At 45.9% G+C, this 13160-nt stretch overlaps 1 protein-coding gene across 1 annotated transcript in view; it reads left to right on the forward strand.

Moving 5' to 3' along the window:
* Positions 1 to 247: 247 nt before the first annotated feature.
* The window catches only part of LOC308371867 (zinc finger SWIM domain-containing protein 6), a gene marked incomplete at its 5' end in the record, with an annotated part of 51141 nt that continues 38228 nt past the window's right edge, over positions 248 to 13160 (forward strand). The window contains one exon of the mRNA XM_080846894.1: positions 248 to 674. Within this exon, the coding sequence (XP_080703020.1) occupies positions 248 to 674 (427 nt within the window). The remainder of the gene's footprint in view (positions 675 to 13160) is intronic.

The raw sequence follows: 13160 nt of genomic DNA on the forward strand, positions 1-13160 counted from the left end.
TTGCCGACGAGCAGGAATTCCGCCTTCCATTCCTTATTTAGCACAACCCCAGACGACAACACCCGCCCCTTTCTTCATTTGTCCACACAGATAAGTTGACAACACTCCAAGTGACCGCCCACTTTACCAAATAAGGACAAATTGCCCAAAGACGGCAGACAATCGATCTGAGTGGAACCTCTTTCCCTTCCTGATCCCGTTTATATGCTACGGTGACTTCCGCTGGTGCTGCTAAAGCAGTGCGATCATGGCGGAGCGCGTTCAGCAGCCCCCAGCTAAACGGCTCTGCTGCCGACCCGGGTATAACACGACATGCAGACAAGGCCAACGGGCCGGTGGAACCGTATGTGGAGGCTCGGGCACTGGCCAAGGGGGATCCAGCAAGACCCAGAGCCCGGAATCTCTGTTGGACATCGCGGCTAGGAAAGTAGCGGAGAAGTGGCCGTTCCAAAGGGTGGAGGAGCGTTTCGAAAGGATCCCAGAACCTGTTCAAAGAAGGATCGTCTACTGGTCTTTCCCCAGGAGCGAACGGGAGATCTGCATGTACTCCTCATTCAATACAGGCGGAGATGAGACTACGGCCAGCGGTGAGAACAGCGACGAGACACGGCTGCCTTTCCGCCGGGGCATCGCTCTACTGGAGAGTGGCTGTGTGGACAACGTATTGCAAGTCGGTGAGTGTGTGGATCCAGAGAGATAAAATGTTCAGTTTAATACTCGCCTGGGCTTATTCGACCAAATCTTTACAATGTATTGGCCCTGTACAATCGTCTACATTTAGGCAGAAAACAATGTATGTGGAGGAAGTCATTTGGGTTTGCCATGAACAAAGGGGGAGGAATGAAGCGACAAAGGGCACAACACACACACATGCACGCACACACATACACACTCTCACACTACGGGCTTTTAAATCACCCAAGCAGAGCTACATAGCACAGCGCTAGGCTCACGGACTACACGGAATGTATGTGTTGGATTACAATCTTTTCTCATTGTATTTCCCCAAACATCGACAAACGTTCCAAACACATTTTCAAATCGCGTTGCACATATGTAGTAAGATCTGTCGACGGTACATTTTTGCACCGTCTCACATAGGAAAAAAAAACATCACGGAAGTAGACATAAATGGCTGACTACCCCCTTTGTGGTTTTCAAACAATATTCTGTTTGTTTCTATATTCACAGCTAACCTGAAGGGCTAGCAATCCTGCTGCTTTATATAGGTTACAATTTGATAGAAGGACGATTTGCGTCGCTTGTCTGTTGTGTTTATTTTTCGAAGTGAAACGCATGGGGGGAGGTTATTGGCGTAGCTAACGTCCCTCTGCTGTTCCAGCAATGAGCCAGTGGAACGCCAGCTAAAATCCGTGTTTTTTTTTTTAAACCAGAATCTTGACTTAACAATTAATTTAACATTTGGAGCTGTTGTTTATTTATTATGGCCTGTTGCTATTTTTGTTTCAGCCTCAACCGCCCAGTATTTCGGTTTTATTTAGCGAGTGCGCATATCAAATAGCCGTCAGGCATTCCCATTGAGAGCTTGGCACTTTGTTCCCATTTTCATGTTCATTTGTGTCTTTTCAGCTTTCTGTCACCCTCCAAAAGGAAGGCAAACAAAAGCGCCTTTTTATTTCTTTTCACTGCTTGTTAAATAGAAGAGATTTGGAAAGGGGTGGGAGGACTGGCAGTTTAAAGCTGCAGATCCTCTATTTTTAATGGAACCCGATCATTTGCGATATATTTCCAGCTAGCTAATTGCTTCTGAAATGCTCTTTTGTCAGAACGTGATTTGAATTCACAGTTCACACCGCATTAAAGTGTCCTTCAGACGTCTGACCACACCACGCCACACACTCATAAACAGAAATGAGTTCGTGTTCAAGTAAACCGTTTCATACCTGGAATCTGCATTAGCATTCTCACCACCTTTGTTTAGAGTTCCTGCAATTAGTTTCCCAACGGCTCTCCGCCCTTGGAGGCGGTTCAGGATTTTAATCTCATTACTCTCTATGGTTAATTTGAATTGGAGTGCAATCTGCAAACGTAATTTTCTGCATGACCATACCCCCCTCCTCCATGGGTTGTTGGATCAGCAGTGCTTCATCTGGACAGTGTGCCCTCCTCTCGGCCCTAGAATGGGGGTTCGGCTCACAATACTGCTGCTTGGGCCTCTGCATCTTTAGCTGGCGTTTCTATGCAGCTGCTCCTGACAGTGTTTGACAGGACTGTTTCATCATACATCAAAGACTGTGTGCTGCCTGAGCAGTGGGTTCAGGTGGAATGTGTTTAGTTTTTTATGAGGGAGGAGAGAGCAGGGGGCTGTTTTCCGCCCCCTTTTTTTGAAGGGGGGGTTGATCCCACAGGCTGGGGAATTGGGAGTGACTCGGGAGGGGAGTCTTGGCTGATTGCATCCTGGTCTGGAATTTGCAGCAAAAATAAAGCCAAGAAATGATAAATAAAAGATGCAATCTTCTGGCACCAGGGGCAGCTCTTAGCTGAGCTGAGGGGGACAGTTAGGTACACTCAGTGCAGAGGCTCATGGGTAGTCAGTGTGCTTAGGGGTACATTTACATTTAGTCATTTAGCAGACGCTTTTGTCCAAAGCGACGTACAAGGGAGAGAACAGTCAGGCTAAGAGCAATAAAACCTGGTGTAACAATAAATACTGCTTTTTTTTTAAGAAATAGAAAACGACATAGAAAGAAAAAGAAGTGCGGGACTGTCACTGCTAAAGTGCAAGTTAAGCCAAGGTGCCAGTTAGGAAGGGAGGTGCTCTCTGAAGAGTTGGGTCTAGTGCTAGGCAGTTCGTTCAACCAACGTGGAACTACAACTGAATAGTCCCCCCCCCCCCCCCCCCCCCCCCCCACCTTCTTTTGAGTTGTTGGTTAAAACAAACAAATTCAATAAATGTATAGGCAGGGGAGACAAACTACAACAGCACGTAAGCAGATGGACTACCCCTGCATATTTAGATTATGTTGTCATCAAAGCACTAGTTTTATGGCTTTGTGTTGTAATAAGCCATCTAATCCTTGTCATTTATTTAGACATGATTGTGTTTATGTGGTTATAACAACGCTTCATAAGAATGTTGACGTCCGCTAGGTAGGCTAATGTCATAATGATAATAGCACCTCTTGGCTATCCTAGATAGGACCCTAATGGCATCATGTTACTGTGTGCTAAAAAACCTCTTAGCATGTAGGAAGCAATGTCATTTTAGTGTTATGTAAATCATTATGTCATGTGCATGTTTGCCTGGGCCAACAGGGTCAAGTTCATTTCTTCCACCCACTGACTCAATCGGCGCATCACTCAGCATTTATGACAGTTTTGTCTGCCACTGGTCAAATTGGCCAAAGGTCAGGGGGTCACACTGCACACTAATTAAAGGCCGTACTACACTGACACATCCTATCATATTTAAAACACTGACTGTTATATGCACTGAAACAAACTTATCCATTATTGAGTTGCTAATTAGTTTGTCCAAATGAGTTTATCCACTAAGAAGACACTGTGGAGATGAGTGAAGTTCTTTTGCGGTGTGCAGTAGCCACATTTAAAGCCTTGTTCGCCATTGCCCAAGTTCTTGACAGCTCATTCTCCTCTGAAAACTGCAGTTTATATTAAAGCTATACCGTATCCTATTGCGTCTCGTGCATTATTGATGCCCGAGGGAGTTTTGTAGTTATTTGGCGACTGAAAGTGCTGATATTAGCGGTGCTGTGGCCATAGGTTGGTGCATAATTCCAGTGTGCGTGACGTGTAAAGCAAAAAAAAAACTAGCCCAGTCAAATGGCGTGGCACATCTGGACTCCGTCTTAGACGATTTTTGAACGTACACAGAAGTGAAGAATTTAAGATGTGGAACTTACATTTTGCATGAGCATGTTGCTTTTGAGCCAGTGTGCTGTGCCACGGGGACAGGAATGCGACCGTCAGTTTGTTCACACAGTCACAGTCTCTCCTGTGAAACCTGGCCAAGGGTCTCTACCGTAGACCAGTGAACCATCCTAAGCTGCTCTGCTCAATGGTCACTTAATGTGGAGGTGGTAGGCCCTTGTCACACATCCCTTTAGATAAACCCATTGCTCAGCCTGCTGCGAGGATAGTCTTGGGATTTTGTGTGTGTGTGTGTGTGTTGGACTGTGACAGGGCGTTTGATCGTGTCTCCTCCTGACGATCCCTCCCTGCAGCTTGCACCTCATTTCACAGCCTTCTAGTTGATGTGTTTGTGTTATATCCAACCCCCATCCGTACACACATACACACAAACACACACTCTGCCCCCACCCATGGTGGCATGCTGAGTGAATTACTTTCTGACAAAATAGCTCTCCCATTGCCATTTCTGTTTCAGAGGATTTCATAACACACCGCTGCTCTGTTCCATCCCCGAATGGGGGGGTTGTGCACTCACGATCAAAATAAAACTAAGAGCTCGGATGTTTAGAGGCAGGGCCCCCGTGCATCAGAGGACTGCTCAAGTTGCACCATATATCGAAATCTAGCCCCTGTGGAGGGGGCTTTGATCTCCATACAGGGTAAAGTGCAATCCACTCGCAGCTGCAAAGAGAGGGCTGGTGTGAGTTTGGGCCCAATAGGAGGGTGTCATGCCCAAACAGTTTCCCCTCAAATAAAGAACCCAAGAGAAGACCACGTCCATTTAAAAAACACTGCACTGCATTTAGTCGGTCTACTGAGCAATGCCATGGAGGCACTGCTGTGGTTTCCCGAAAGTGCAAGGCAGGACCCAGGCCTCACATCATAACATGTAGCAGCCAGATGACACATCTGAAACAAATAATAGGCTATAGAATGACTGACTTCAGACTGTGAATTGTACGGTGTTCAGGGGAGAAAGAACTTGTCTGGTTTTACCCATTTGTTTATTTCCCTTCAAATGCTACGTTCATTGAACAGATTTGATGAAAGCATGATGCTGATTATTTCTAACACATTTTAGTGTTTATGTGCTGCAATTTTTTCAATAAATAATAATAAGTCATTTCAACTTGTATGTCTTTTGACAAGTGATATTACAAGAGATTTCTCATACAAGGGTCAGAAGATCCAGACTGATCGGAGAACCCTTTACTGACTGTATGCTTCTCGCATGTTTTACCGTTTTGTTGATTTTGTGACGTATCCATTGTACGTTGTACATTTTCTACATCTGACTCTTAGCTTCTTGAATCAGTTTGTTATTAGCTGATGTGTTCGCCGAGTGTTCTTCAAATGCGTTTTTGCCTGAATGTGTGAAACGAGTCTTGTGTTTCTGGGTAGGGCCCTGTTTGGAACAGAAATGGAAGATTAGATGAGAGCCCTGATTGACTGGAATGCAACTGGCCGCCCGACATTCAAATAGTTGAGTGCCATCCAGTACCCTGGCGCATAGCTAGAGGGCATTGCTGAAATGAAGAGCTTAGACCAGTCTCCCGGCCACAGCCGGGCCTCCGACAGCAGCCAGCACTACTGCAGACGACTGTCACTCTGTCATTAACCTCTGTCCTGATGTCACCACAGACCGCAATATAGACAGCTTTCATGCAGCCATTACTGGAGATGTCTGCATAGCCAGCAAGCACTGAGTTTACAGACATGTTACTGTTTTTGGTGTACTTATAAGCAAAAAAGCCTACATGTTGACAAATGAAATGTTTTCCCTGTTGAAAGCAACCATAGCCAGTGAGGTCTGAACTATTTCCTGGAGGTAACCAACTCTGCATTTCTACTACTTTGTGAAGCAGTGTTGGTGCTTCAGTTATGTTAGGTGTAACTATTTCCACTAGGGTACTCCCATTGTTTTTTTTAAAAACATTAAAATGAACGCGTCACAATTGTAGCAAAACAAAGCAACGTATTTGTTTCTTTGTGAGATGATTCCGTCAGAGCGGCTTACAAAAACACACATGTGAACGACCCTAGTGTCAACCAGTTACGCTAACCATGACTACAGTCAAATTGCTGTGATGATGCCCGTAGTTGTCCCAGGAGTCAACCCTCCCTAAATCACCATCCATCACTTGTCACTGCTTGCAGTCCAAACAGGCTTAAAATGGACTTCTAGCACAGCAGACTAGTTCTGTGTAGTCAGCCTCTTCATGTGGTGCTCTGACATGCTCTTATATCCTTTTCAGCAAAAAAGGCCTTGTAATATCCTGAAGTGTTAAGTTCATAACACACTTTGTCCCAGGCTTTTGACTGAATGTTCTAGAATGATCTCTGCATCCCTTCCGCCCACCCTCCCCTCCCCAACTGAGCACACTGTTATTTTGCCATTGATACAGCATTTTTAATGTTGGGCTGTGAACAAGAGGAAGTGGAAGTCGTCAACCCATGGCCACTGGCCAGTGTGCAGTGAGCTTGTTTGATCCGTGTGTGTGTGTGTGTGTGTGTATGTGTGTGTGTGTGTGTGTGTGTGTGCACACTGAAGGCTGTGTCAGCACACATGGGCCCAGAGGCCCCCACACGATTTATACACCGATTAATCCTGTATATCTTGTCTGCAGTTTCTGCTGGATCAATGCATTTGTGCAAATATTCAGAATCATTCTTGTGGTGCAAGGCAGACACCAGGCAAATAGTGCCCTTTAAGAACCCTTATTGGTGGCCAGGCTTTGGCACGACACTTAAGGGGCTTTATTCACATCATTAATTTAAGTGAACATGTGAATTGCATGTCTGTTGATAGACTCAGTCTGAATGTGTTATCGCATGGTGGCTGAAGTTTGGTAAAAGTTTTAAAAGAATATGGTGTGTAGCTTTGATCTTCCCAGACGCTGGTTTTCAGTAAGGTGGAGATTGGTCCTTTCTTGTCATTGTTGTTCCTCTGAATATCAGAGCACTGGCGAGATATTTTCCAACCCTGTGTCAGACACTTCATGGAATGTAGACAAATTCCATTTCTACACAGGAAAGGGATCTTTGCCTTCTGCCCCTAAAAAAATGTGTTTTAAACACACATCAGGGAAGGAGCCCAGAGAAGTGTTAAGGTATCTGCACTCATAGTCCTTCTCCTACCCCTCAGACAGGAAGGCCTAGTTATTCTCATACTCTTGTATTACCTGTGGACAACAGGAAGAGCCTCATTTGTTTTCCGGTGGCAATATCTGATTTTCTTTTTTGTGTTTCTTTTTTATGTGTGTGTCTGTGTGTAAGCCAGAGTGAAAGAGAGAGTGAGAGAGAGAGGGAGAGGAACTTTAATTGCTCTTAGGGCTAACAGCTGTATGTATGTTTTTTTTGTCTTAGTTAATATTTAGTTAATCTCTGGACTCCAGACCTGCGGGATTGTTTTCATCAGGCTCTCCATCCATCTTGAGCTGATCTGTATGCTGTCTCTTCTCCCTGCGCCATTAACCTTCACCGAGGGTACCAGGAGGGAGGGAGGGAGGGAGGGAGGGGGGGGTTGCTGGATGAGCCAGGTGGGGGCAGGGCAGGCAGGCCTACCTCGCTCCAGTGGGGGCCGCGGACGGCACAGATTTTTCCATCTCTGGCATTCCGATTTCTCTGGCAGTCAGCGATCAGGCATCAGGCGGCTCGGCAGGATTGCGTGTTATTGGGTTCTATAAAAAGGGCCTGGCCCAGAAACCCTGTCAAGCACCTGCATCATCAACCCAAATGGCGAGGAGTTACCAGTCCCCCCTGTGCAGCACAGGCACTGGCAGGGCCTGGGTGTTTCGGCGGGCACCGTGGTGCGCCATGACGCACAGCACAGGAGTGTCCCACCGTGGAATGGGCAGCACAAACGTTTACGAAATGCAAGAACTCAGTGTAGGCCGCTGGCTCGCTCTCCTCCCATATGGTCTGGGAAATGGGGCGGGTGGGTGGGGTTTTTGGTGGGGTTGGGTTGGGGGATGTTCAAGGGGGGTAGATTGAGAGGCGCAGGTTTGGGATCGCTGCAAATTTGTTTTGTCCTTTCCGCTGTACTCTGTGTGTCCCAGCGTTTCAGGAGGTTGAAAAGGTAATCAATCCTCATTATTTGGGACTCACTGGCAAGGCCTAGGGACTGCGGGGGTGATGGATGGGGCCTTAATGCTCACATTAATAGATAAGTATTGCTCATAAGGAGGTCTTGAGCTGCCTTAAGAGGGTTGATTTGGTGCAATGGAGTGCACTGAAGCTTATGTGCGCCTTTTGAGGGAGAGGGACGAGCCCAGATGAGAGATCTGGAGTCATATTTGTATAAATTGTTAGACGGGGTTTGACATTTTTTTTTAATGGTTGATGTTCTTTATAGCCTAGTCCACATGGCCCAAGTGGGCCCAATGAAAGAACATTAGAAGAGACCCAGTCCACACCAAGCTCTAGGGTAGTGCTGACCCAGGCCTCCTAGAGGCAGGGTGGTCTTTGTCAGGCTGATGAGGCGAGCTAGCTGTTAGCTGCATACATGTGCTAGCTGTTAGCAGTAACATTGGAAGGGCTGCTTCCTGGTCTTGTTTTTCTTGTCTTTGTTCTCGCAGCGTGGTTAACCCCACGGCAGTTGCGAGTCAGAGCAGCTGTGCTCTGCCGTGACACAGGCCGATCATTTTCAGAACGCAACCCGGGGTCACAGTTTATCCACCACTTCCTGCTTTGCAGCACCCCCCCACACACTAGACACGCATGCATGTGCACACACTCACACACACACACACACACACAGATACATGCATACGTTCAACCCCCAGAGATTTGGTTGCTGGATTGAGTTTCACAAGTAGCTTTCCAGCAAATCACCAGTCTGCTTTACTCAACACTTAAGTATCCATGCATCAGACTAATGAGTAATAACCACCATACCCTCTACCCCCCACTCGACGCTGTGCTTCAGATGGGAGCCTCTCATTAGGTGCCTACCCAGTCTACACACACACACACACACACACACACACACACACACACACACACACACACACACACACACACACAAACGTCCTGTCCTTAAGTAAACAATGCCCTGCCTGCCCCCTCCCCCAGGACTACACACACACACACACACACACACACACACACTCAGACTCAGACAGAGCCACAGGCCCATACAGGTCCATATATTCACCCTCTCCGCCCCTCTATTGGCGTTGTTGTGAAGCTCCACTCCCTGTGACGTATGATTAACTGTCACCTCCAGAACCAGACAAGCCTGAAGGGCTGGGAGGGGAGATGAGATGAGGGGAGAGATGGGAGACGGAGGGCAAACCCGAGAAGCTCTGACAGGCACATGATTATTTTAATGTAACATGTTAATGAATAATAACTACCAAATACTTAGGATGAAGTAATTTCAGTTCAGTTAAGTTTCCTGGCACACTGGCATCTAGGGAGCTGTTGTTTCACAGAATAGAAGCACATTTGTGTGATAACTGCATTCCACAATTACACAGGAGTAAGTCATCCTTTCATGGCCAACCCCACATTACGACTCGACCAGTTTTGCAACAGAATCAGTTGTTCAATGAATAGGTATGAAAGGGGTGGGGTGGGGTGCAGGGGTGGGGAGAGAATGGCTTGCACAGCTTATTTCTCTGGGTCTCATCACACCCGTGTTTTATGTGTGGCTATCGACTGGACCCTAATCATTTTTATTTACCTGACAACAGGGTGGATGGGTGGGGGGCAGGGAGGCAGGCAGGGCAGGATGGAGGGAGAGAGTGAGCTTGTCGATTTACCAGCGAACCCAAGGAACCGATCAGGATTTATGGAAGCATGAGCGAGACAAATGGATTGAGGAGGCCTCTACATGGAGACTGGCCCTAAAGGAGAATACGCCTTAAATGACATATTTAGGAGTGTAAGAGTGAGCCGGTGTGGTTAATTCAGTGTAAAGAGTGAACAGGTTTTGGCGATGGCATGGAAGACTGAGAGAGGAGGAGGGGGGAAGGAGAGGGGAGGGGTGAGGGAGGGAAGAGGAGGGGTAAGGGAGGGAAGGTAATGATCATAATTCCATCCGTGCACTGTGAAAAAGCCACCCCCCTCTCTCCCGGCGTACACTAACAGTCATGGCAGAATGAATAGAAATTGGATATGCAAGGTAGCGTGATGAATCACTCTCTCTAGAATGAGGGCTTTGCAGTTTTGAAATGAAAGTGGGCCTGAGTGAGAAAGAGCAAAAGAGCGAGAGAAGGAGAGAAAGACAGAGGGAAGGAGGGAGGAAGAGAAGGAGAGCATGAGAGACACTATTTTTCCATTATTGAATTGCAGCGTTGAATATTAGAGTGGTTTCAGACTGTAGCTAGAATTGCTTGAAATTTGCACATTGGCACATGGTGAACAAGTGCTGCCTTAGCCACCGTCTGCTCCACATGCTATTTCAACAGTAAGTGCTGTTCATTATGCTGAAAATAACCTACAGTCATGCAGTGCATCTGTATCTGAATGGAAAACATCACTTTAGATAATCAAAGTGTATTTTCATTGCCGACATCAGTGTAAAAATTGCTATTTTATATTATAAAGTGGCTAAAATCACAGAATGACTCAGTTTAAAAAGTAAAGATACTGATGGATATTAGAACTAGAAATGTTATAATATTAGTATGCTACCTGTAGTGTGTTTGCTGACATTGTAATCTTGCGTACCTGTATCCTCTCTGTTACTCTGTAAGCTAAACAATGCACAGAGGAGAGCGTCCATCTTCTATCAGCAGTGTCACGTGGTACTCTGAGTGCGTTCCAGAAGTGCGGTTATCTCTGTGACATTATGACTCGCAGTTCTTCAAGAAATAATCACATTCATATCACCTTCTTGCAACAGATTTATTTAGCCTACTGCCTAGATTCCACTTTTGATCGTATACTGCCATTTGTCACAAATTTTGAAATATCACATCTTATGCTGCCATTTGTCACAGAATGTTTGCAGTGTGATCGTGAAGGACTTTGCTTTTAGAATCTTTGGAATATAAAATGTCACAAGGGATTTCTAATTTGTTAATGTTAATTCTGCCTAATTGTGGCTAATCATTTTCGGTGTAAGCCGATGCATACAGCCATGTAAATGGTCCAGAACACTTGATGTCCAATTCAGGTGACCACTTTTCATTTTCTGGAAGTTATCAGTTTGAGTGGCGTGTAGTCTATACATTCATGTTCACTTGTGCTGCTGGCGGACCACCTGGGCGATCCATAAGATTTGAATGGAGGAGCCGTCACCTCTGTCTGTAAAGTTAACGATCAGGTCGCTCTAACCCGAGCATATACGTGAATTCTCTGTGTGCATCCAACTCACTCTCCCTGCATCTCAGCAAGTCGAGACATTTATCTATTCCAGACACACTCTCTAAGGTGTTCTTGTGTCTCTGACTTACTTTTTTTTTCTCCGATGTCTCATGTCTAGTCGTTTATGTGTCCCAGATGTGGTCTCTATGGTGTCCCCGCGTCTGGGTTTTTGTCTGTAAGGCAGGGTTGTCTCACTCTCACCCCTGGTCTCCGTGTTTGACAGGGGGGAGTGTAGGGCCCCGGAGAGGTTCATCAGGCCCCTCGCTGTCTGTCTCCCTGGCTCAGCGTGAGGGTGATGGATCTGTTTGTGTTTGTGCTCCCAATGACACCCAAGGCTCCGGCAGGAAGAAGTCGGGCCTCAGCCTTGCCTGCCCACACACGCCCCCGGCCTCACCAATACCCCCGCCTCTGTTTATCAAAATTCAGGATGTGTTACTGGTCAAGGCTGGATCTACCCATAGGTGAAATAGACAAAGGAATACCCCCAAACACACACACACACACACACACACACACACCAACCAACCAACCAACTAACCAACCAACCAACCAACCAGAGTGAAGGGCCATAAAGAGTCTACACCTTCGGTGGGTATGGATGCTGATGTGTTATATGAGGGTGTTATTTGTATTCATTTGTGCTTCTTTGTGAAATTAGTCTGCTAATTGTCTGCTATGCTGGCAACTAGCCGTGTGTGTGTGTGTGTGTGTGTGTGTGTGTGTTAATTGTCTGTATTGGCAAATTGTTTGTAAGAGCCAGAGTGGCAGAGCCAGCACTTGGTTCTTTTCAGTGCCTAAGATTCTGTCTTTAATAGCCTCGGTGCACCACTCCTTCTTTCATTCTCTCTTTCTTTCTTTTGTCCTCCTCTCTCTCTCTCTGTAGGTGTGCGCTCCTCTCTGTCTGTCTCACTCTCTCTCTGTAGGTGTGCGCTCCTCTCTGTCTGTCTCACTCTCTCTCTGTAGGTGTGAGCTCCTCTCTGTCTGTCTCCCTCTCTCTCTCTCTCCCTCCCTTCCTTCCTTCTCTTTGGTGACGGTCAGTGCTGTGTTGTGGGTTTTGGCCGTGGAGTGAGTCCTTGGCCTCAGCTGTGGAGTGAACTGGCTTTGTTGCTGGTTCTGGACACAAGTTCTTGACTTGACCTGGTCAGTGACCTTGGTCATCGATTGTCTAACTTCAATGTGGCACTTGGGCCATTCCACACAACTGACCTAGACCAGGTCATGTTATGGAATATCTTGAGAAAATTCGATCCAATTAATGAAACTGTGCAAAATCTTTAAACGATCCACCTAATAGTTTCTTGAAGTGCTAAAAGTTGGTGTCCCAGGCCAAACGATGAGACATTTTTACACTAAAAAATTCACAAATGGAATTTACTAAATAAAAGCAAGTTAACCCTATAATAATGCATTCTGTGTGTCTAAATTGTTCTGTGTGTTGTTTTGTGCCTCGTATTTGATGTCGTTATTTTTGGAGATGGTGATTCATTTGCTAAGGAGTTCTAAACTGTTGCCTTAAATACTGCCTTTTCACAGACCTTTTCTGGGAGAGTAATTTTGCTTGGATGATCACAAATTAGTAAAAATGGCAGTAAACCCTGCAGTAAGATGATCACATGATGATTTGAACTTTATATAAGACACTAGATAATGGAAGTCTGTTCCGTTTTAAAAGTATATGAGATCAAAGTAGGTGTAGGCTAGTAGTAGTAGTAGTCAGAAAACCTACATCAACAGGAAAGTTGCTTTGAATAGTCTGCAGTAGCTAAAAACAGACATGGAGTTGCTGGAGTTTAGAAGTGAATGAACTGTACTGATAAGGCACCATGAGAAGATATTGTTAGTAAAATCTAGCTTTCTTTAGTGGCATTGCTGTGATCCCTTGAATGTGGACCCTGTTGTCAAAAGATGTGGCTCTCTGAGGATTATCCATGCAGATGGATAGGGACCTCATG

The sequence above is a fragment of the Sprattus sprattus genome (assembly GCF_963457725.1).
Source record: "Sprattus sprattus genome assembly, chromosome: 11".
In the NCBI taxonomy this organism is placed as follows: Eukaryota; Metazoa; Chordata; class Actinopteri; order Clupeiformes; family Clupeidae; genus Sprattus; species Sprattus sprattus.